This window comes from Prorops nasuta, unplaced genomic scaffold, assembly GCF_024137725.1.
Source record: "Prorops nasuta isolate Cenicafe-Biocafe unplaced genomic scaffold, Cenicafe_Pnas_1.2 PNAS00010, whole genome shotgun sequence".
NCBI classification, from domain to species: Eukaryota; Metazoa; Arthropoda; class Insecta; order Hymenoptera; family Bethylidae; genus Prorops; species Prorops nasuta.
The window spans coordinates 7,234,017-7,256,189 of NW_027116807.1; the positions used below are offsets into that span (position 1 = coordinate 7,234,017).

A 22,173-nucleotide genomic window follows, 5' to 3' on the forward strand; every position below is an offset into this window, starting at 1 on the left:
AATAGCAGGTACTTATAAATGTTTACGGCAGAGCGTAACGTAGTGAGAAACCACGAAACGACCGAGACGTTGATTATAAGAGAGAGAGCAGCAGCAATTAATTCTAGGAATACGACTGCTCGAGTCGTTCACCGTTCCTAAACATCCTAAATTAGACCTTTTCCATTGGACATGCGTCAGCTTTATCGTAAAGAATTTTGTTTTCTCTTTTTGCTCGCTTCTTGTTTTCCCTTTTCGACATAATTCTACCAACTCGTAAATATAGCATTCTACGTATTTCCTGTCGTAAAAATCGAGTTTCAGAAATCCATGATTCCTGTTGTGCTTAACCACAACAACGAGATTACGAAAGAGCGAGGTTTTGTGTCGCTAGCACTTTTTTCATCTCGATTTCCTACAAGAGTAAACAAATATCCGCTGGAGAGATTATTCATTCGATTTTCCAAGCAGTTTTTTATGGTTATTGCATTATTGATAAGCTTGATAGTAGTAGGAAATAATGACTGTTGAGAAAAAGGCATCAAAGCCGGCAGTTACGGATAAAGAAGAAGAAGAAGAAGGCTCGCGAGTGTTGTGGCAGCGCCCACGCTACTCCTGACTTTTAATGAAGCCACGCGCGCGATAGTCATCAAAGAAACTTACTTCGACCACCGTCTCACTCGACTCTTGACTCGACTCGCGCTCTCGACTCGCGTAGTCTTATCTCTCTGATATATATCAGATTCTTCCAGTCTCTGCGCATCCAATCCAATCCATCAAATTTACGTATGTACCAGCGTTCTTTGTCCCCTACCCCCACCCCCTCTTCCACTCTCCACCCCCTCCATCCCCCAATCAAACGGATATCTTTTTAAATCAACGTTCGAGATATCGACGAGATAAATTTCATCCTTCCGTTGCTCTTTGGGCGAATCAAAAACTGTGAATTTCATTATTCGATTCTCGCCACGAACGATCCAACGACTTTTCTTCTGCGTGATCGTGCTATGAGTTTTCTATGATTGCGCAAAAAATGATTAGCAAGTGGAATTTTGTATTTGCATTAATATTAATAATAGGAAAAATCGCGGCGATAGTGAGCAGCAGCGTCAGCACGTCGACCGAGCAGAAATGCTCGCACGACGCGGAAGACGGTAATTATTTTCACGAGTTTTCTCGAAATTGTTATGTAATCTGTATACGTAGATATATAACGTAATAAAATTATTTCACTTTTAAATTATTTTCTATAGAATTTCACAGTGCTCATGCAGCGGTAATAATATCACCGTTGATGTCTAACAAGGTGATCAGAGAATTGGAGATTTATTGGAATCACCTGAATTATCGGCCGGGCGACGAGATTGCCCTCTACACCTCGGAGCCAGACGACACTGTAAAACCAATTTACTTGTTGATCCCGGATACATCGAGTGGCATCAGAAAAACGGGAATCCAAGTTGAATTCATTCCAACGTCCAGTTTGAACTTCGTCAGGCAATGTTTGAGTAGGGGAATCCCTTCTTTCTTCCTATATTTATCCTATACTATTTCAAACTAATCGTAACGGTTATTTGGCAAAAAAATCCCCTAGAGTATCACGTAGCGTGGTTGAGAAATGGCACTATAAGGAAAGCGAACTGTTTGGAGACACGGCCGAACTGGATGGCCGAGAGGAAGGGAGCCCTGGGACCCCTAACCATGAGCAAAATCTTCCTGCCAGGAACCCACGATTCGGCCTCTTACGCCATCCACGAGAAAGCAACCGCTGAGAATCTAGTGGAGAAATACGTAATGACGCAGGTTCGTCGTCTTATACTCTGAACTTGATTTAATCGCGTTGAATGGATTTATTTATTATAGTATTATTAATTTTTACTGGTAATCGTCAGGATAATTAAACTGCAGGATGTGGACATTCTGGCCCAATTGATATACGGTGTACGGTACCTGGACATCCGGGTGGGCTATTATCCCGACAGGAATATTGTCTGGTGGGCCAATCACGGCGTATTTCGCGCAGTCCCGCTTGAAATTGTCGTGAATCACGTGAAAACTTTTCTCGACAACACCGAAGAGATCGTCATCTTCGATATTCAAGAATTCCCCGTTGGTAAGTCAGATTCTAGAATCTCTGAAATTACAATCAAAACAAGTGTATACTGTTGTAAAGATATCTTATCCAAAGAGTAACATTTTTTTGCTTAGGTTTTGGAGGGAATCTCACGGTCCATAGAGAACTGATAGGATTCTTGGAGAAAGAGTTCGCTGGTTATTTTCTGCCAAAGACTTACGGTTGGTCCATTACGTTGAATAATATCTGGGCATCTGGAAAGAGGCTTATAATTGGATATGACGACGCCCGGCTGGTCAACCAATACGACAGTGTCTGGCCCTGCGTTACTCATCAGTGGGGAAACGTCAGAACAGTCGAGGACCTTTACTCCTATCTTAATCGAATTGAAAATGCCGAGCTCGGAGGGTAATCCAATTGCGAAGAATTATTTTCTCATGGTAAATGAATGGATCGCATTCCTGACATTTTTCGAATTTTCTTTCATTATGCAGCTACAGAACGATACCGAGATCGGCCATGGCCGAATTGACGCCAAACACGTGGGACGTAATTCTGAATCGTCTGGGAGGTCTTCGTCAAATGGCTGATCGAGTGAATGCCAATGTCACTTATTGGTACAACACCAAATGGCAAGCCACTGCCAATATAGTCGCTGTTGACTTTGTCAGATCATCGGGAATTATCGAAACTGCCATTGAATGGAACGATAAACGAAACTCTGGCTGCTGACGAACCATCTCGAGCGACTTCCATATTTTATTTTTTAACATACATATATTACATATTATAATATTCTATTATACACGTCGACGCTCCAGATTTTCAACTCGATTCACTTACAACAACGAATCCCTCATTTTTATACGTCAATATTATGATAGTATTGATTGATCGAGATCGATTAACCGGCCCGTTCTGTACTTACGTATATAGCATAACAGACTCGCGTGTGTCTCGTACATTGGAACCTTATTTTTTTATGTAAAACAATTGCCTAGTTTTATCGAAATAGTAAGTTTAATTGTTTTACGGGGTATAGATATTATTGTATTTTAGAAATAAATGTAAATGGAAGGAAGAAGCGTGAGAGATGTTGTTATTTTTAAAATATGTTTATTTAAAATCATAATTCAGGAATGGAGCGTGTGCAGTGCGATGAATGAAATTCTCGATTTAATGAGAGTTTTTCCGGCGGAAGGAAGAATAATGCAGCTTATGCCAAGGTCAATTAAATTATCCAATCTGCCAATCTAACGATGATCGCGAATTCATGAAGAAAAATTGCTACATTAAAATTTAGTTACAATTTACTCGCAGCTGTTGACAGTGGTGCATTTAAACAAATATGTGCTTAATAACAGCAATAAAAACTTTTCTTCTATTTGTGGTTTTCTCTGCGACCGATTCGCTCTTGATGCAAGATCCGCTTAACTATGATGATCTATCTTGTTCAGATGACAAAAAATGCATTTATCTTGAAGAGTGTCAGGATATTGTTTTCCTCATGTACAGAAACGAACTTCCCTTGCACAGGTAAAGTAGAAAAAAATGCAATCTCATATATATATATATATCCTTACCGACAATATTTCTTATCCGCAATTAATGAGATGTTAATTGAAATTAATCAGATTCAAGCAAGCCATCTGTGGTTACGACGGGTCAAAACCAAAAGTTTGTTGTGGCTTCGGTGCTATTACAAATTATCCGGATTATTCAAGCTATCCCGGATACCCTGAATCGACCTCAACGAGCCTGAATCAACCAACTATAGATTGTAATTGTGGAAAAAGTTTAATACAAAGTGACTTGAATACATTGGGATCTTACCCATTTCTTGCTAGAATAGGATTTATAAGTGCGTCAACAGCTTTCATTGGCTAATATAAAAATAATTAAATGAATGCTTAAGAAACAATTGTTTAAAAGTAATCAATTCCAGATATTCTCACAGGAGAAACAAAATATCCGTGTACGGGCACCATTTTGACCAATAGGACTATTCTAACCACTGCTTCGTGCGTTTTAACCAATGCTGCCAATTATAAACTTCGCAATGTGTTAATTGGAGAATACGACATTAGCACAGATCCTGATTGTAATAGTTTATTCTGTGGACACAAGGCTCAAAAATACGATATTTCGTATATCATAAAATACCCTACATATGACTCGGAAAACTACCAAAATAATTTAGCATTAATAAGATTGAAGAAATCTATAGATTTTACGGGTAGCATATTATTACATTCTCTAATATTAAATTCAATGGATTCATAAATTATTACTATAATTTTTCTTAGTTACTGCACAGCCTATCTGTCTTCTATCAAATGCCATTAATCCTGGCAACAATGCCATCTTGACTGGTTGGGGTAAATTTTCCAGGGGAAAAAGTAATAAGCACTCAACAATTTGAAAACATCTGTATTTATTATCGTTTTAATATTTTTCTATTGCAGAAAGCTCAGATGTACAAAGTGGATTTTCAATGACTATTCTGCCAAGTGCAGAATGTAGATATTTTGCAGAAAAAGGACTGTGTGTTGATACATGTGCAATTGGCAATCATGAGCCATGTTCTGGTTTCAATGGAAGCCCTTTAATCCACAAACACTTGGATACCTATTTTTTGGTAATTACTACATATGTTTATCAATTTAGTTACATTTCTTTCAATTATATATATTAATAGGCAGGAATTTTATCATATGGATCTAAATGTGAAACCAGCATGAATCATCCGACAGTTTTCCTCAGTATTCCTCAATATAACAGTTGGATTAGAGAAAACTGGTAATAAAAAAAGAATGTGCTATATAATACATTATATTTTACATTATATTCAAAACTATACAATAACGTAAGTTGATACAAAATTATTTGTATTTCTGTCTAAATATATTTAAGTATTTTCCTCTTGTCATTTCTTTAGCCTCCTCTAATCCTAATTGATAGGCCAAGTCATGCAATTTTTTTACTTCTGTAATGAGGCCAGTCATTGATAAATTTCCTAATTCTGAAAAGGTAAGTAGAATAATACTTTTTGTAAATATTTTATCCACAATATCAAAATACTGAAAAATATTCTTACGGTGTAATTGATTTATATCATCTGCTGTAAGTCCTGCAGCCCATGGTAATGGCTCAGTTTGGGGAGAATTTTGAGCAACAAACTCATTCACACCTGGAACTTCATCATTCGCTAGCATATATCATACCTTTTTATGATGCACGTAATTTATAATCTATATAAAATAAACTCACTTTGCTCAGGCCACAAATCGGGTGAAGCTCGATCCAATTTTTCTAAACTCATTAAATTGTCTTCTACACAAGTCAGATCTATCAAAATAAGGAAATCAAAGAATAGGCATTATTATTCTTAATTATTTCCTAAACGATTCAGAAGAAATTGATTTATTTTACCTGGTTCGTCTGTGGTAGTTTCGTTAGCCATTTTTATCTTATTTCATTTGTAAATATGGAAATTTCTCATGGATCATTTAGAGTTCAATTGTTCTTTTCGTAGTATTTTCTCCAATTCGTTTTGTTGCTGAAGTAAATAAATATTTTCTGCCTTCCGACGCTCCTGTATCTCCAAATCACGAATTACACCCAAGTGAAGCTTTTCCCTGTAAAAGCGAAACACGAAACGTAACCTCAATTTCATAGCAGAAAAATTTTATTAGTTACCTATCTGCCTGTTGCTTTAAATGAACATAAAGTATAATGCCAAGAGCACCAGCGGTACACAAACTAAATGTTACTTTAGACGCGAATGACATTACTCTTTAAGCTAAGCAAAACCATTATAAGTATTATAACAATTAATGGCGAGACGCGCGCGCGAGTAGGAATAGAAATCGTGTGAAACTAGGCCTAGGACAAACCCTCGGGTTAAGCTACTGCCGGGTTAAGTAGGCGTGCCAACCATAATAATTTATGCGAATGTTTTTAGCTAGGGATTTATACTTATATAGTTTGAATTTTATAGTGATGGCGATATTGTATCGATATTTGTCGGTATCGATATTTTCATGACGATACCATCGATTTTTGTATCGATACTTTACTTTTCGATATAGGACAGTATCGATACAAATGCTCCAATCGATACATATGTACATCAGAGCGGTTTTGAAATAATCGGATTTTGGATTCGAATTGTTTTAGCTGCAGTGATGCAATTGACATGAAACGTCTAACAAAAAATCCCTATATTCTTATCCTAAACTTTTCTTGTTAACCACAATTCGATTTCGAATGGAGATTGAGAAGTTGATGGAAGGTTTAGGCTTGCTCGTAGCTAAAGTCTAACTAGATTGGTTTATCATGCTTTTAAATTAATTTAATGGATGATGAGAAATAATGGAAATTCATTCAAGGTAATATGATTATATATTTTTAATAGAAATATGCGCTGCAATATAATTAAATAAGTATAATAATAACTAAATAAAATTAATAATCATAAAAATAATAAGATTTAAACAAGGGAAGTAAAATATAAGTTCAAATTAGTTGATAAATTAAAATGTTATTGCTATAATATTTAACCATGAGAAATAAATTATATTTTTATTAATTTCATTTAGTTATAATTATACTTAGTTAATTATATTATTTTACATATTTCTTACTTTTTTAAAAATTGTTTATCATTTTACCTTCAGGAAATTTCTACTATTTCTCTCTTCGGTTCGAATTTAAAAACACAATAAACCTTTTTAGCTATTTTATAGAGCCACGTATAAGCCTAAGCCTCCATCAACTTTTCAATCTCAATCCAAGATCCTCATGTGATAATCGCGGCATGTTTATGATGAGAATCTAGTGATTTTTGCGCTAGGCCTTCGGTTTTGGTTGCATCACTGCAGCTAGATTAATCGGAATATTCCAATTACAAATCGGAAACTCTCAGAATTATGTTATTTGACAAAAAGACACTTACTATACATTATCCGTCTGAAAAAATCAGAAACATTAATTTTCTTCCATAGCTCCTTACAAATATTATTTTGTTTCGTCTGATCTTCTTCAGTTATATTTAATTTTTAACTTAAATGTAATATGATAAATTTGCGGCAGTTAAAACTTAAAATTGTCATAGTCCAATAACATGAAAATTTTTATAAAGTGCCGTTAGAGAAAATCCTGTATTCGTAGTTCGTCTAGAAATATGGGAATACGGGCTTTAGTTGCTAGTAGAAATATATATATATTGAATAATAATACAATTCAATATTCTACTGAATCGATAAGCATCGATATATCGGATATCGATACATTGATTTCGATATTTCACACGTATCGATACTTCCGTTTTTGATACGTATCGATACGAAATATCGATACTTTTTGAAAATATCGCCATCACTAGACTTTGAAATTTTTAAAATAGTTTAGGACTATCCAGAGTATCAGGACCAGAAATCAGGTTTTAGAAAACGTAGGAAAGTAGGCTTATAAAACTTCTGCTTAGGCTGACATTTATAATCATTAAAAAACCTCTTTTACTTATATAATTAAATTACAATCAATTTAATAGGTCATTGCATTTATACAAAAAAATTGCTTTTTAACGAACAATTGTTATCTCGATCGGAACATTATTATTAGGTTTTGACAGCTACCTACTGCTATAAAAGAATAAAATTTATTTTCAATTAAGAATTTTGAAAACCAATGTATGCTTGATTTCATTTTTGAAGAAAATATGATTGTGAATACGAGTATCAGGTGGTTCAGCAGTGCAAAAGAAGAAGGATACAAAGGCCACGAATGAATTGGTTTTTCATTTATGATGATAATGATTTTCATTTAAGATATCGGCTTCATAAGCCACAATTTTTACTAGTACTGTTAGAAATCAGCAGCTCATTATGTGCTAATGCTGTTGGGTAATATTTGATATAAAGATAGAAGCTTTTTAATCATTCGTACAAAGTAAATATAAAGAATTTAAATTTTGATTTCATTTAGAGAAGTCATATAATTTCACCTATAATTCAACTGCTTATCGCATTAAGGTTTTATGCGTCTGGGTCTTTTCTTATTACAATTGCTGATTTTAATGGAATTTCAAAAGCCGCAGCTGTGACAATAGTTCATAGAGTATCTTCTGCGATTGCTTTATTAAGTAAAAAATATATCAAATTACCGTCAACACCTGAAGAAATAATGGAAACCCAGATGGGAAATTTTCAAAAAGCTGTCTTTCCTAGAATAATTGGTGCTATAGATTGTGTTCATGTAAGAATTCGGTCCTATGGTAAGTAGTAATTAATTTAATTTTTTGTAAATATAGAAAATTAAATTAATTACTACTTACCATAGGACCGAATTCTTACATGAACACAATCTATAGCACCAATTATTCTAGGAAAGGCAGCTTTTTGAAAATTTCCCATCTGGGTTTCCATTATTTCTTCAGGTGTTGACGGTAATTTGATATATTTTTTACTTAATAAAGCAATCGCAGAAGATACTCTATGAACTATTGTCACAGCTGCGGCTTTTGAAATTCCATTAAAATCAGCAATTGTAATAAGAAAAGACCCAGTCGCATAAAACCTTAATGCGATAAGCAGTTGAATTATAGGTGAAATTATATGACTTCTAAAAATGAAATCAAAATTTAAATTCTTTATATTTACTTTGTACGAATGATTAAAAAGCTTCTATCTTTATATCAAATATTACCCAACAGCATTAGCACATAATGAGCTGCTGATTTCTAACAGTACTAGTAAAAATTGTGGCTTATGAAGCCGATATCTTAAATGAAAATCATTATCATCATAAATGAAAAACCAATTCATTCGTGGCCTTTGTATCCTTCTTCTTTTGCACTGCTGAACCACCTGATACTCGTATTCACAATCATATTTTCTTCAAAAATGAAATCAAGCATACATTGGTTTTCAAAATTCTTAATTGAAAATAAATTTTATTCTTTTATAGCAGTAGGTAGCTGTCAAAACCTAATAATAATGTTCCGATCGAGATAACAATTGTTCGTTAAAAAGCATTTTTTTTTGTATAAATTCAATGACCTATTAAATTGATTGTAATTTAATTATATAAGTAAAAGAGGTGTTTTAATTATTTTAAATGTCAGCCTAAGCAGAAGTTTTATAAGCCTACTTTCCTACTTTTTCTAAAACCTGATTTCTGGTCCTGATACTCTGGATAGTCCTAAACTAATTTAAAAATTTCAAACTATATAAGTAAATCCCTAGCTAAAAACATTCGCAACTAAAAGGTTTCATACATATATTTTTTAAATTATTATGGTTGGCACGCCTACTTAACCCGGCATGTAGCTTAACCCGAGGGTTTGTCCTAGGCCTTAACCTTGGGGGTCTTGGGGCCAGTTGGGGCCAGCGTTGCCATTGTTGCCAACTACGTTATTTTGAATTATACCCTGTATAGTCAGTGATGCCGGTGATGCCAGAATTAACTGGAATCAACACCACAGCAACGAAAGTGAAGTTAGCCGTTAGCCAGCAGTAACTATCGAGAATTTGAAAGGAAGGGAAGGGGTACAAATGGGGGTTATATGTACTGCCGTTTTGTCGCACGGCAGGCTCGGGTTTGGGATTGGGTCTTGGCGAAGTTTAAAATTTTTGAATTTTTTTTCATTACAGGGGATTTTTTCTTTTAATAACCGTTAACTTATTGGACTCAATAATAAATAAAAAAATGCATTTGTTAGCAGGTTAATATAAAATCATTGAGTTTATTATACCTCAACTCTTAGCGTTAGTTGCTCTTCTTCTAAAGCCGAAGTTGCCCGGCCCGGCCCGAAGTCCAATCACACCTAAGGTATAGCTGTATGTCAGTGTATGTGTTACATATGTATATCTGGCATCCCTGATCCTGGCATCACAGGCATCACTGACTATACAACGACTACATTCAAAATGGCGGAGTTGGCAACGCTGACGACACATCTCCGATTTCCAATAATATTTATTGATCAGTCTTTTACGAACGAATTAGAAAAAAATAACTTTTTCGAACGATTTGAAAATCCTAGATAAATATAAATATCCCCCGGACGTTCCTGTAAGGTTAATAAAAGAGGTCAGTGTCCAGGGAAAAGAGAACAGATGGCAAGGCAACCCTATCTGTAAGTAAAGCCGAAATCAGACGATGCTTTTTCTCGTACTGGATTGCTTGCTGAATTTAGAATGATGACTGCTGATTGGATATTTGCATTATTATAACCTATCAGCAAACGATATTTCAATTCAGCAAGCAATCCAGCACGAGAAAAAGCATCGTCTGACTTCGGCTTAATAATAATTTATAAATGATTGAATGAAAACGAATACATTAACTCATTTGTTATTGTATGCTTAGATTAAAACATGGAGTGCGTACCTTGTGGACAAACTTTTACCATTGATTCACTGTATTCTATTCACATTTCGAGTAAAAACCATGCAATCACTATGAGGGCTTATAATGCAAAAAAAGCTGTTGCAGAAAGATCTATAGTGGTCTATCCTAAAAAACAGTTCATGCATCATCCAGACCTGGTTGAGCTTTTCCGTGATGTGGGAACAATCAAACATCATAAATTTCATAAAAATGAACTTAACATAGAATTTACATCCCCGTAAGATATTATAAATTTTTACAAAAATCTCATTAAATTATATTTCGTTAACTGGATTTTTACTTTTAGGCAAAGTGTGAAAGATGCCTTATCAAAACCTTTTTATTATCAGAATATAAAACTGTGTGTGAAAGAAAGACATTTCAAGTTTGGTAAGTTTAATTGATTATTCATCTCTTAAATGTAGTACCTAATGAAAAATTATTTTCAATTGGATTTTCAATTAATTGTAGTGCCAAAACCAATCAAAAAGAAAGTTTTAAATCAAATATCGGCCTCAGAATTGACAAGGGTTCTAGTAGTAGGAGATTGTTCTGTTGAAACCCAATTACAAGCTTTTCTAAGAGAAGTTCAAATAGACCAACTTGAACTAAATAACTTGTACCAGCGTACCACAGATGAATTATTTGCATATTTTAAAAAATCTTTCCCAAAATGTCTACTGTACAGATTTGGGTCATCTGTTACTGGCTTGTGTTTGAAAGAGAGTGATTTAGATCTGTACTTAGATATTGGTGAGAATAAGCATTGTTAATTCTAAGTGAGAAACAATAAATTTGAATCTATTAGCTTTATAATTCCTTTTTTTTTTAAGGAGAGAACAAAGAGCATTCGAAAGCCTGGGTACAAGCAGTGACACTGAAGAGAGTAAAAGCAACAATGTACCAAGCCAAAAATCTCTTTGGGAGTGTTGTACCAATCCCTAAAGCAAAAACACCTATTATAAAGTTTTGTTATTTACCGACAAAGGTTAATTGCGATATCACGTTTAAAAATGCTCTGGGAGTTTATAATAGCAAATTTTTAAAAGACTGCTTTGACCTCCATGAAAGTTTAAGACCAGTCATGTTATACCTTAAATATTGGGCAAAAAGATTTGATTTAACAGGTATGGGAAGAATGACTAACTACTCTTTAGTCTTACTATTTATTTTTTATTTACAACAACCTACAATAAAATTGTTACCACCTCTCACACATCTACAAAATGATGACAGTCTAAAAATTATTAATGGCTGGCGAGTAGACTTTGACTTTAAAAGGCTTGAACCACTTGATGATGTTAGCGATAAACTTACGCCATCCAAACTTTTGCATGGGTTTTTTGATTTTTACGGCAAATTTGACTTTTATGAGAAGCTTATTTGTCCACTGGAAGGAGTATCATACGACGTCAAAATATTTTGCCCTGAAGAAATGCCGGCCTCTATGAGCAGATATTTTGCAAATATTACCGATGATCATATTACACGAATAAGGCTGGACAAACCAATGTGTGTACAGGATCCCATTGAGCTCTGCCATAATGTCACTGGCAATGTCCCACCTCGTATATTGGATACTTTTCAGAAGCAGGCGATTCTAGCTGCAAGTATTTGCGACGATGCAAAAGACACGGGATACATCGATATAATATCGGACATGTTGGAAGATGCTGTTACACGTAGAAGACCAGTACGGAGAATTGTAATTGCTAATTACGAGCAGTACAAAGAAGTTGGTCTACCCAATGATTTTGATAAACGAGAAAATATTGTTGATAAGCGGAAGTATATGATTGAGAATTGGTTTCTCACCGTCTGCAACGTGCTCAAGGAGATTTTCGTCAAAGTATTAAGATTTGATGTCGTGATAATGTCGGATCAGGGAATAAAACAGCAGAAAACTAAGAAGCCGTCGGATGTTCATTCAAAAGATCATGATAAGATTAGACTGGTTTGTATCGGTAACACAAGGATATTATGGACGAACCGAAAGGAGCACGATGTCTCACCGAAGCCAAATTTAAGTTGTGTCGATTACGAAGCTTTAGTAACCAATAAAATACTAGAAAAACAAAAAGGAACAAGTAAAGAGCATGTAGAATTTGAATGCCTTTTAGAAAAAAAGCATAGTCCAAAGATTAAAATTGATATTTTTCTGACGGACAGAACAGTACACAATTACTGTATTGAGTTTCATAAATTCTTTCGCGAAGAGATCAAACAAATGGTTAACAAACAATTGAGTTATATGTTAGGACTTAAAAGAAACGTTTAAATATTTGTATTATTTATGAACATAGAGATTTAGCAAATTAAGTTTTAACCGAGGAAGATCAGCGACGATAAACTAAATATTTTTTTATTATTTCAATTTTACTAATATCTGTAACTATATTCAATAAACATAAGGATCTTTAATCGTGACTACAACCCATGAAATATGAACCTTAATATTTTTTTATTTGAGATATATCCGTACTTTTTACAGTGATGAAATTTTAATAAATTGTATATGTTCCTTTAGAATGTTGTTTTTATTTTAAGAGGAAACTAAGTTCTCTATAGACATATAGTACAATAATTATAGTTTTCTGTTAGGGTGAGTCCGACCAAAACCTGTAAGGTAAAATTTTACCATGTAGGATTGCCAATTTGCTGTGAATTAGCCAATCAGCATATGTATTTTTGAAAAATTGGCAATCCTACATGGTAAAATTTTACCTTACAGGTTTTGGTAGGACTCACCCTTAGGTCCGGTTGTTCCACCTATTGGCAAACGTCTGGATAAATTTATCCGTTTGGTAAAGCTTGAAATTGAATAGAATTTACTACAGTTTGTAAATTTTACCAAGCAGATAAATTTTACCAATAGGCGGAAAAACCGGCCCTTAGTTTTACAGTGAGAATAGAAATACTTGAGGTAAGAGGCAAGAGGCTTTGCAATATATGTTATCAAACGTATATTTGTTTATGATTGCCGTTTTTACAATTAATTTTAAGTATGTACGATCACTACAGTTATTGGACGATAGCCAATGGCCAATGTTGCGATGTGATGGGAATTTCGTGCCCCCATGTAACTTATAAACAGCCGTTCACAGCAGCCGCCTGGAGTCATAATGGGGGTACAAAATTCCCACCAGATCGCAACAATAGTCAGAGTCATGTTTAATAAACTGGTAGTAGAAACTGGTATAAACCAATATGGCGAATAACAGCGGAAAACATGCTTAAGCGAACGTGCCTCTAACTTTTAAAATTAAATTATTTAATTTTAATCGAGCTACGGTATCTTTATCCTTCAGTTTTTACTCTGCGAAATTAAAGAAATATGACTGAACTCAAGCCATTTGCTTGTTTTATGTTAGTGAAATTGATTTTATTCTGGTCTTAGATATTATATACAGTCGAACTGATAAAATTTTGCTTTGGAGTGCAAAAAAGAGTGTCATTTTAAATTGAATGAAACTTTGCCTACATACTTATCAGGTTTGTCCATTGCATAAAATAAGCAGACGCTTACTATTCTCGTTGAGATATATAATTTCCTGCATCTACGCCGTGGTACGCATGAATTGTATAAACGGAGTTGCTTTAGACTTGATCGAAATAAGCTTTTCATATTTCTCATTCATTAATTGTAACAATTGCATTATTTTACTTCCATATTCTATTAAGAAAATGTTATAAAATCTCAAAACATAAATCCATTACCTCAGTTTTGAAAAAAGTATGCTTTATAAAAGGAAGGTTATAAAGAAAAGAGTAATTGCATAATTAAGTAATATATATTCATTTAAAAATATTTTTTGTCATTGCACACAAATTCCATTGATAGTAGCAGCTACATTCATGTCTTTGTATTTAGACTTGCATCATTAATTGAATTATTCTATTGTTCATTTTTTAATTATATAAATATCACTTTATTGATGTGAAACATTTAAAAGTATTGTAGTATAAGGATCATTTGTGGATACATTTCTGGAGACGAACATATTTCAATGACCTATGAATAATCAAGAAAAATCTAATGCTTCTGGTCTGAAAATGAAAGATACCAATGACGATGTTCAACGAGCTATAGAGGGATTAAAGGAAATTCCAGATGACGAGCTTCAAGAATTTTTAGATGAGGAAGATTTTATGGAAGGCTTGGATGTAGTTGATGCATGGGATGGAGAAGAAGATCGTCAGCAAAATGATGGAAGCAATACAAATGTGAAGATTCAGGAACAAAAGAGGCAATCAAGGTATTAATGTTGTCAAATTTAATACCTGTTCATTGAATTCCCTGCTTTTAAATACCTGCTGAAATTATTGCTTTATTTTTACATAATAGAATCTTGTTAAGAAGGCAGCTGGATTATTTTTAAGGCGAAGCAATTATAGTGATAAGTCAATATTTTATAGGTATCTTTTTTTCTTTTTCTTAAAATTTATATCATCTTCATTTCTATCTTCCTTTTTTCTTAATTCATCAATTGATGATAGGAAACGTTTTTATAGGGAGAATCACCAGAATCAAGAAATTTCTCCACACCAGGAGTCTAAGAGTAAGAAGACAGGGGAGCGGCGGGATCCAACAAAAAGTTCAAAAGACATAGAAAGGGACAAAATTCGAATGAAGAAGGATAGTGAAAACAAACTCCTTGCGGAGAAGGAGAAAGCTATCAAGCATCTACTTGATTCGGATAATGTGGTACCACCAGGAACTGAGGGGGAGGTATTGGAGACTATTACGGAGAAGCAGAACCAGGAAAAAGCGCAGCAACGCAATTTGATCAAAAATAAAGAAAAAAATAAAACGTATGACCGCAAGAGTAGCCCTTCTCGTAGAAGAAGCGTGGAAAGAAGAACAAGTCCTTACAGGAGGAGGAATTCGTTTGCCATGAGTCCAGAAAGAAAGAAAAGTCCATTACGGACGGCGTTCGATCGTCTAAGAAGTTCACCTATTAAATCAAATCAGGACAGGAAAAGAAGTCCTATAAGATATGAGCATAGAAGTTCAGATCAGGGAAGTTCGGAACGTAGAAAGAGAAGTCAGGAGAGAAGGGGTAGTATTGAAAGACACAGAAGACGTTTCGATATTCACGAACGGTAAGTAACATTATGATTCTCTAAAATATAACATAGCAAAATATGAGCCTCGCGAATTCAAATATTCAATTGATTTACATAAAAGGAGTCCTATTCCATCAAGCCCTGAGCGTAAGATAAGAAGTTCGGAAAAGAAATGGAGTAGTGATCGCCAAAGAAGACGTTTAGAAGTATACGAGCGGTAAGTAGTTTTATACTAAGAGATCTAACTTGACAATTGATTAAATAAAAAATATTAACATGTTAATTGTTTTAAGGCGAAGATCTCGATCACGAGATCGACAACGAAGTCGTAGCAGTGATCGATTCCGGAGAAGAACCAGCCGTTCTCCATTAGACAGACGCTACAGTCCAAGAAGAAGGAGTAGATCTCATTCAAGATCACAGGAGAGAAGGGTACGGAAGAGGTCACCGTTCATTAATGAGCTGGCCAGGACATTTGCACAAGAGGCTGCGCGGCCCGTGATCAATGCAGGTTACCCTACTCCGGGGGCTTCATTGCAAAGTCTTCCGGCTTATAATCCGGAGCCTATCAGACCTCAGCCTCCATCTTTAATGCAAAGTTTTATGTCTGGACCTGGAATCATGCAGTCATCTTACATGAATTTTGAAACTTCTCATCCACCTTCTTTGATGACCTTTGACCCGATGTCCATACACACGGCTCCACCTGGATCAGAGTATACTGCGGGATCAACGGCGTACAATTCTGGACCTATGTTACCTATGCATTCTCTATCGTCAAATTCACCTCAGCCTGTTCCCGCTCCAATGCCAATGAACTCTGGAACAGTGCCATATGATTCTACGATGGATAGATCAATTTCTCCTAGACATTCACCTAGTAGATCAAGCATGTCATTCGGTACCTATCAACCGTATGTCGAACGACTGAAAACTCCGGAGCCTCCTGTCATTTCTAATTCAAACGTAATTCATATTTTGCTTAAACATCTGTTAACTTTTTGTAAGCGCGCTTTAATAAAATCTTCCGTTTTTTTTTCAGTCATTTCTAAAGACTAGCTTGTCTAGTTTGTTGGAGGCATCTGTTTCTGCCAAAGGTACATTTTTTAAATATTTATTTTCTTTCCTACCTGTGGAAATTGCTTTAATGGAATTCTTTTTAACTTCAGATTCCACGAATATGCCAATACTGCATCCAGGTGAGATCCTTCTCTTATCTATCAAAACAATTACTACGAGAAACACAGTTGAATTGTCTGTGGTGAATCTATACAAAATAAAACAGCATTTCTTTTTACTACAGGTTTAAAGTCTGAAATTTTGCAACAATGCGCGCGTGCACTTCGCGAGCTTCCTGTAGAGGATCCAAGATTGAAAATGAGGGGTAGATTTTTTTACGATCCGAAAAAGGAAGACAAGGAGAGTCAACCAAGAAAACACCAATCAAACTCTATACTCCTGCAGACGTCTGTGAATAAACTTAATTGGGACGATGAGCAGGTTGCAACTATGAATGGCACGAGAATAGCGCCCATTAGTACGCTGATGCACCAGAAGATTTGTCAAACGGACGAGGTTGAAGTTGATACGAAGTACGTTCAAACTTGCGTAATAACCGTGGATGCTGCTGTACAAGTTCATCCTTATGATTTAGAACCATCGGAGAAAGATGAGAAGAAGCCTATCATGGATCGGCTCGATTGGAACATACACAATCCTTATGAATATCCATCTCACCATAGAGAACCGGATGATTTAAGGTGGAGCCTGAACAACTCCAGTCAGAGACATACTTGGGTGGGTAGAAGGTCGGAAGAACGAGAGTCACGGCATCCTGAAAGCAACGAATATAGCTCAAGTCATCATAAGACACCGGAAACGAGTAGAAGTTACTCCGGTCAAGCCTCGTTTCGGGACCGCTACTCCATAGAGCATTATTCACCGGATGAAATACCTTTGGAGGAATCGTGCGATGAATATCGGGATCATAGAAGTGATCACAGTCGTGGTGAGAGTCCGATGGTTCTTGTGGAATCTGAGGAAGAGTCGGACTCTATGAATACATTCCAAAAGAAAAATGATTGGAGCGTCAGGGGAAACTCCGCAAGAGGAAAGGGTGTCTTGAATAAAATGCAATTTTGTAGAGGAAAATTCTCCGTCACAAAACCTCATCGTGGACGCGGGTCCTTTCGAGGAAAATACTAAAGAGACTAAGTAAATTAAAGTGAATAATAAGTTAGCTTACAGTTTAAAAGGCTGTGTGAATTGTTTTGAAACAGTGGTTGAAGAAATATATTTAGTTTTTTATTTTCAATTTTATTTCAGTTAATATAGCAGTTCCATGTATATACATAGGAGCGCAAGATGGATAATATTTGTTATATTTTAAACAAGTATGCCTGATGTAAGCCAAAAAATATAAAGCATAGGTAGCATATTATTTTCATTGATTAAAAAACAGAGTATTGTCTTTGTAATAAACAATCTTGGCGATGTAGAAAATGGTATTTCTTTAAACAATTCCAATGATCCAATGAAAATGAATGAAGAAGTGTCGGACGCGATCGATCAGTAATTAAAGCCAAGAGAATTTTATTGACACTAACAAAGTTCGTAATAAATACTCGATGTAAAGTTAACAACAATTATGAAAATCCGCGGGTACGTTCATCGAGATCGAGAGGATCGTTCTTGCCGATAATTATCGAAGTAAATTGGTCGATCGAGTAGTACCGTTGTTGTCAAGGAGTACCTAGGGAATGGTTAAAGGGTAATGTTGGTAGAAGAGGTTTTATAGGCGGACGGGCGCGGGCACGACAGTGTCGCCAGGCCGCAACGGACGCCTCGGGAAACACTCGGCATGGATTCAGCTCCGAAGCTGTGATAGCATAGCGTTAAAGCATAGCTCCATGTTGAGCCGTGAAAGCGATGCGGTGTCGCCGCGGTTAGGCGGTTAGGGCGTGCGTGTCTCGTGTGTACTGCGAGGACGTCCTGTCCCTGCGAGTGTCGCCAAACGATCCGGAAACGCGTCCGGGAAGTGACCAAACGTTTCGGGATTAAGTAAGGAATACGTGGTGCTCGGTGGTTGCTAAGAATTTCGCCGGCAGCCCGGGGTGAATGCACGCCGTGGAAAGGCGCCAAAAGTGGCTGACGTGCGTATGCTTTGCCTGCCTGGTTGCTCGCTGCACCAGGAAGTCGCGTCGTGGCACCGCTCGAGACAACAGTCAGCTCATTGATTTACACGGCAACTAACCTGGGAGCACTGTGATTATTTTGCAATTCGCCGAGGTGCTTTTGACCCTTCAAACCGGGCGAGTTCATTCCAGTGGGGGTGTTCATCAGAGGATACTCTACCATTCTCCGCATGAATCTCGACTACTTTTCAGCTAGGCGAGAAAAGAAGCCGTCAGAGCAGACAAGCTGGTAGATGTTGGACATGGCCCCAACTCGATTCCATCACCGATGAAAACAAACTGCCATTGACCAGCTTTCCTCACCCGGGTGCGCGCGCGCGCGATTACTCTTCCTCCTCTTCTTCTATCCTTTCTCTGTACAATTAAGAAAGACCTGAATGTGCAACACGTATTGGCACTGTTACTGTTCGGATCGGTGTGTCCAACCTGATCCATCCACCAACCAACCAATCTCCAACTCTAAACTCCTAGGATTGTGCAGGGAGAATTAAACAGAGCCATGTACAACTGAAGTGTTGCCAAGGAATTTGCTAAATAGACAAAAATTAAAAATATCAGAACATTAAATTGATTTTCTTGATCAGTGCGCGCTTTGGGAGATAGACTTGCAGTTTCAATTTCGAAGCGAAGTAATAAGGGGGACAGATAATTCGCTTGACTGATCCGCCATACATTCTAACTCGGTGAATTTCCATGCTTGAAGTTGCAAGTTGCACTTTTGGCGATTCGATCTTGGCGCGATCCGACTTGGAGCCGATGTTTTTACGAGTGGAGGTGCGAGAGGACGGAGCAGCAACGGAAGTCCGACATTTTATCAAGCAACTAAACAAGACACAGGTGTCCACGTGTGTCAAATACATTTGTGCGATTTTAGAAATTTTCTAGATTTGGGAAGCAAACAAGTGGTGGTGAATTTTTCCATGGGTGAAAGAGAGAGAGAGGAAGAAAGGTGGATTTGCGTGGAAGAAAGTACGACCAGTGACAGTTGGAGCAACGAAAGAGCGAGGTAGAGAAAGAAATAAGAAGGAGAAGGATAGGAAGAAAGAGGGATAGAGAGAGAGAAAAGTTCCCTTCATGCTTTATTAAGTGACTTGTGGTATTCTAACCTTGAAGCTGTGCAGCGCTCGTCGATTCTCGCCGATACTCGTCGGCGCTCGTCGATTTCCGTCGATCTCCGTCGATTTCCGTCGCCAACCTCCGAATGGAAAATGCATGCATCCTACGATTCCATGTTCATAACCTGCGCGAGTGCTTTTTCTCCGGTACTTTTCGTCATCGGTGTATCTGAAAAGAAGGCCTAACAGAAACCACGAGTTTTCTGATTTTCATCAAGGAATTGCGTCACCCTGAACAAGGTAAAAAATCTTTTTCCTCCTTTTACTCTCTCGTTCTCTCTCCCTTCTTTCGAGGGATTTGCTTTTACAAGCACGCGCACGCACGCACACATATTTGCCTTGCTATGTTTTTATCTTCGTTCATTCTCCGACTTGTCCGAGTTAGAGAGGTTAGGTTGCTCAACGGACGAATCACTAACCTTCTAGCATAGCGTTGTATTTCGTGTGGCATTTGTACATATGTCTGCTGTTTGGCTACCGCCAGGCCAGGCCTGTGTAGCGTGTAGTGTAGTTGATATAAGTATGGCCCTGTAGGCTGTGATGCTTGTTTGGCCTGAATGCGTGCGTGTGCGTGCGACGACCCAAGCTACCAAAAGTTCAAAGTGAGAGAAACCTGATTCTCCCAGCATTTAAGGTTAAATCGTACTTTTTTCGTTTCTTGTTAATCAGTGGTGAAAAAAGCTAGTTAGTGCCAGTTTTGTGAATTTCGTTTTCTCGGATGCCTACGAGGATAGAAGGTTAGGTATTTGGCAACGCCTAACCTCAAAATCTCACTGGTATGTTGTTTGACTACCTTACCTGTCGATGAAATCTCTTATATCTGCCTTTCTTCCCACCTAACCTATTTTTCCCTCTCATCCAGAAGCCCCTTACCAAACTAAAACCACGGGAAATGCTAAAAAATGGACTCGTGTGCGTTTATTTTGGACCTTGCTTGAATAATGTTTATATCGATGAATTCACCAATCACGCATCCTACGCGTGCGATTCTCTTGCCGAACGTATTAATCATCGCGTTTATCTATATTTCCCCTCTTTTTCTCCGTCTTTTCTTGCAATTTTTCATTCCTAGTAACTTCTTGACCGAACAAGTGACTCACGTACATCAGCAGAGAAAGAGAGAGAGAGAGTGCGAGAGAGATGTATATATAAACTGCGCATTTTCCCTGGAAAAAATGCTGCTTGAAATCGCATTACTCGATCGAACATCCCTTTTGTCAGTTCGATTTCTAAATAGCATTCGGGTTTCCTGTCCAGGCATGGGTGCATGACGCACCCTACGAAGGCCGAGCGTACGCGGAAACGACGCTTCTAATAATAGGCAAGACGTTCCAGCACAACGACGCTGCTTGTACTGTCTACACTATATTAGCCACCGCTGGCTTACTTTCTCGCGTCGCGTCGCGTCATTGTCAATTGGCATGGCCGAGCTTTAAACCCGATTTTCCCCATATTCTTCCCCCAAATAAGTAACAATACTCATTACCGATAAGTCTCAAATCCATGCCGAACCCTTGCTTCATTGACTTCTCGACAGATGGCTCGCCCACGTGCCTTTAACAACCAATCAGATTGACCAAGTACCAATATCGATATGATCGATCGAGCTGCAACGACATCTCTCAGAGATTTTCACAAAGCTATGTAAGGATGTACCCCGCGTAAACCGGTTTCCGCGCTTATTAACCCCCAAATGCCAGATTATAAGGAGGCAGATGGTTCTGTTTGAAAAAATGCCGATTTAACCAAACTCAACAGCTGTTTTCTTCTCGATAAGATTAATAATGCGTGTGTTTGAATTGCAGGAGGCGCTGGGAGCTGGTGGTACGAATGTAAATAAGAGTTTAATTTCGTATGCCAGCGAGGGAGACGCAACCCAGTCAGGGCGAAGAAGCGGGATCGGAAGCGGAAGAGGAAGAAGAGATTTTTGCTAGTGGATTCCCCAATGCTGTGGCACAGGAAGTTGCTCGTGGTGGTGGTCGTCGGGAGTCTAGTGGCAGAGAGAGAAAGTAGGAAGAGCAGTGTTTCGCGTTGACCGAGCGAGCTTTGGCTCGAGGAACGTGAAAGGGCGACAACGACGACGACTACGAAAAGGAGGAAGAGGGGGAGGAGAAGGAGGAGGAGAAGAAGGAGGAAGGGAAAAATATCGCGAGTCGACTAGTAGTGTCCTAGGCGGACGCGAAGGTGAAATTGAAGGATCGTGGAGAGCGCGAGGGGTGAAAAGTCGTCGTAGGGGGACAGTAGGAGGGGGGAGTAGAGAAGTGCGGCGCTGCTGTTGGTGGTGTGTTTGTGAAAGCAGTGAAGTTAGTGGTAGTGTGACGGTGGGTGGGGGTGGTGTGGTGGTTGAGAG

General features: G+C 37.3%; 4 protein-coding genes across 6 annotated transcripts; 3 read left to right on the forward strand and 1 right to left on the reverse strand.

Annotated features, from left to right (window-relative positions):
* Window positions 1–1,012: 1,012 nt before the first annotated feature.
* On the forward strand, window positions 1,013–3,137 carry LOC136777131 (PI-PLC X domain-containing protein 1-like). The gene is made up of 6 exons (XM_066733204.1): window positions 1,013–1,133; window positions 1,233–1,487; window positions 1,574–1,778; window positions 1,872–2,092; window positions 2,188–2,461; window positions 2,548–3,137. Exons 1-6 carry the CDS (start codon window positions 1,013–1,015, stop codon window positions 2,783–2,785), a joined length of 1,314 nt encoding a protein of 437 aa, XP_066589301.1. The 3' UTR covers window positions 2,786–3,137.
* Window positions 3,138–3,261: 124 nt separating this feature from the next.
* LOC136777011 (phenoloxidase-activating enzyme 1-like) lies at window positions 3,262–4,890 on the forward strand. The gene is made up of 6 exons (XM_066733005.1): window positions 3,262–3,589; window positions 3,688–3,914; window positions 3,999–4,289; window positions 4,360–4,452; window positions 4,519–4,691; window positions 4,752–4,890. The coding sequence occupies exons 1-6, from the start codon at window positions 3,402–3,404 to the stop codon at window positions 4,854–4,856; spliced, it is 1,077 nt and encodes a 358-aa protein (XP_066589102.1). The 5' UTR covers window positions 3,262–3,401; the 3' UTR covers window positions 4,857–4,890.
* LOC136777014 (protein lin-52 homolog) lies at window positions 4,870–5,892 on the reverse strand. 3 transcript variants are annotated; one of them, XM_066733010.1, is made up of 5 exons: window positions 5,753–5,892; window positions 5,486–5,691; window positions 5,324–5,401; window positions 5,151–5,243; window positions 4,870–5,075 (listed from the first exon to the last, which is right to left on the reverse strand). In XM_066733010.1, the coding sequence occupies exons 2-5, from the start codon at window positions 5,514–5,516 to the stop codon at window positions 4,936–4,938; spliced, it is 342 nt and encodes a 113-aa protein (XP_066589107.1). In that variant the 5' UTR covers window positions 5,517–5,691; window positions 5,753–5,892; the 3' UTR covers window positions 4,870–4,935. The 3 variants fall into 3 exon arrangements, with proteins under 3 accessions (XP_066589107.1, XP_066589105.1, XP_066589108.1); XM_066733008.1 differs by having other exon boundaries at window positions 5,151–5,249; XM_066733011.1 differs by having other exon boundaries at window positions 5,151–5,261.
* Window positions 5,893–9,966: 4,074 nt separating this feature from the next.
* On the forward strand, window positions 9,967–18,016 carry LOC136777132 (uncharacterized). The gene is given in 18 exon segments (XM_066733206.1): window positions 9,967–10,193; window positions 10,427–10,685; window positions 10,755–10,837; window positions 10,919–11,226; window positions 11,286–12,719; window positions 13,038–13,073; window positions 13,189–13,251; window positions 13,323–13,408; window positions 13,451–13,616; window positions 13,940–14,090; window positions 14,170–14,180; window positions 14,459–14,703; window positions 14,960–15,550; window positions 15,636–15,731; window positions 15,808–16,480; window positions 16,557–16,611; window positions 16,684–16,713; window positions 16,818–18,016. Coding segments are annotated over 17 exon segments (5,181 nt in total). The 5' UTR covers window positions 9,967–10,193; window positions 10,427–10,434; the 3' UTR covers window positions 17,720–18,016.
* Window positions 18,017–22,173: the final 4,157 nt, after the last annotated feature.

Excerpts from the sequence above, each read along its gene's own strand:
- LOC136777131 (XM_066733204.1), top strand. The coding sequence starts at position 1,013 with ATGATTAGCAAGTGGAATTTTGTATTTGCATTAATATTAATAATAGGA. Across the intron at positions 1,134-1,232 it reads CTCGCACGACGCGGAAGACG|AATTTCACAGTGCTCATGCA; the intron begins GTAATTATTTTC and ends TATTTTCTATAG. Across the intron at positions 2,093-2,187 it reads TATTCAAGAATTCCCCGTTG|GTTTTGGAGGGAATCTCACG; the intron begins GTAAGTCAGATT and ends TTTTTTGCTTAG.
- LOC136777011 (XM_066733005.1), top strand. The coding sequence starts at position 3,402 with ATGTGCTTAATAACAGCAATAAAAACTTTTCTTCTATTTGTGGTTTTC. Across the intron at positions 3,590-3,687 it reads AACGAACTTCCCTTGCACAG|ATTCAAGCAAGCCATCTGTG; the intron begins GTAAAGTAGAAA and ends GAAATTAATCAG. Across the intron at positions 4,290-4,359 it reads GAAATCTATAGATTTTACGG|TTACTGCACAGCCTATCTGT; the intron begins GTAGCATATTAT and ends AATTTTTCTTAG.
- LOC136777014 (XM_066733011.1), bottom strand. The coding sequence starts at position 5,516 with ATGGCTAACGAAACTACCACAGACGAACCAG. Across the intron at positions 5,262-5,323 it reads CGATTTGTGGCCTGAGCAAA|CGAATGATGAAGTTCCAGGT; the intron begins GTGAGTTTATTT and ends GATATATGCTAG. Across the intron at positions 5,076-5,150 it reads TGATATAAATCAATTACACC|AATTAGGAAATTTATCAATG; the intron begins GTAAGAATATTT and ends TTACCTTTTCAG.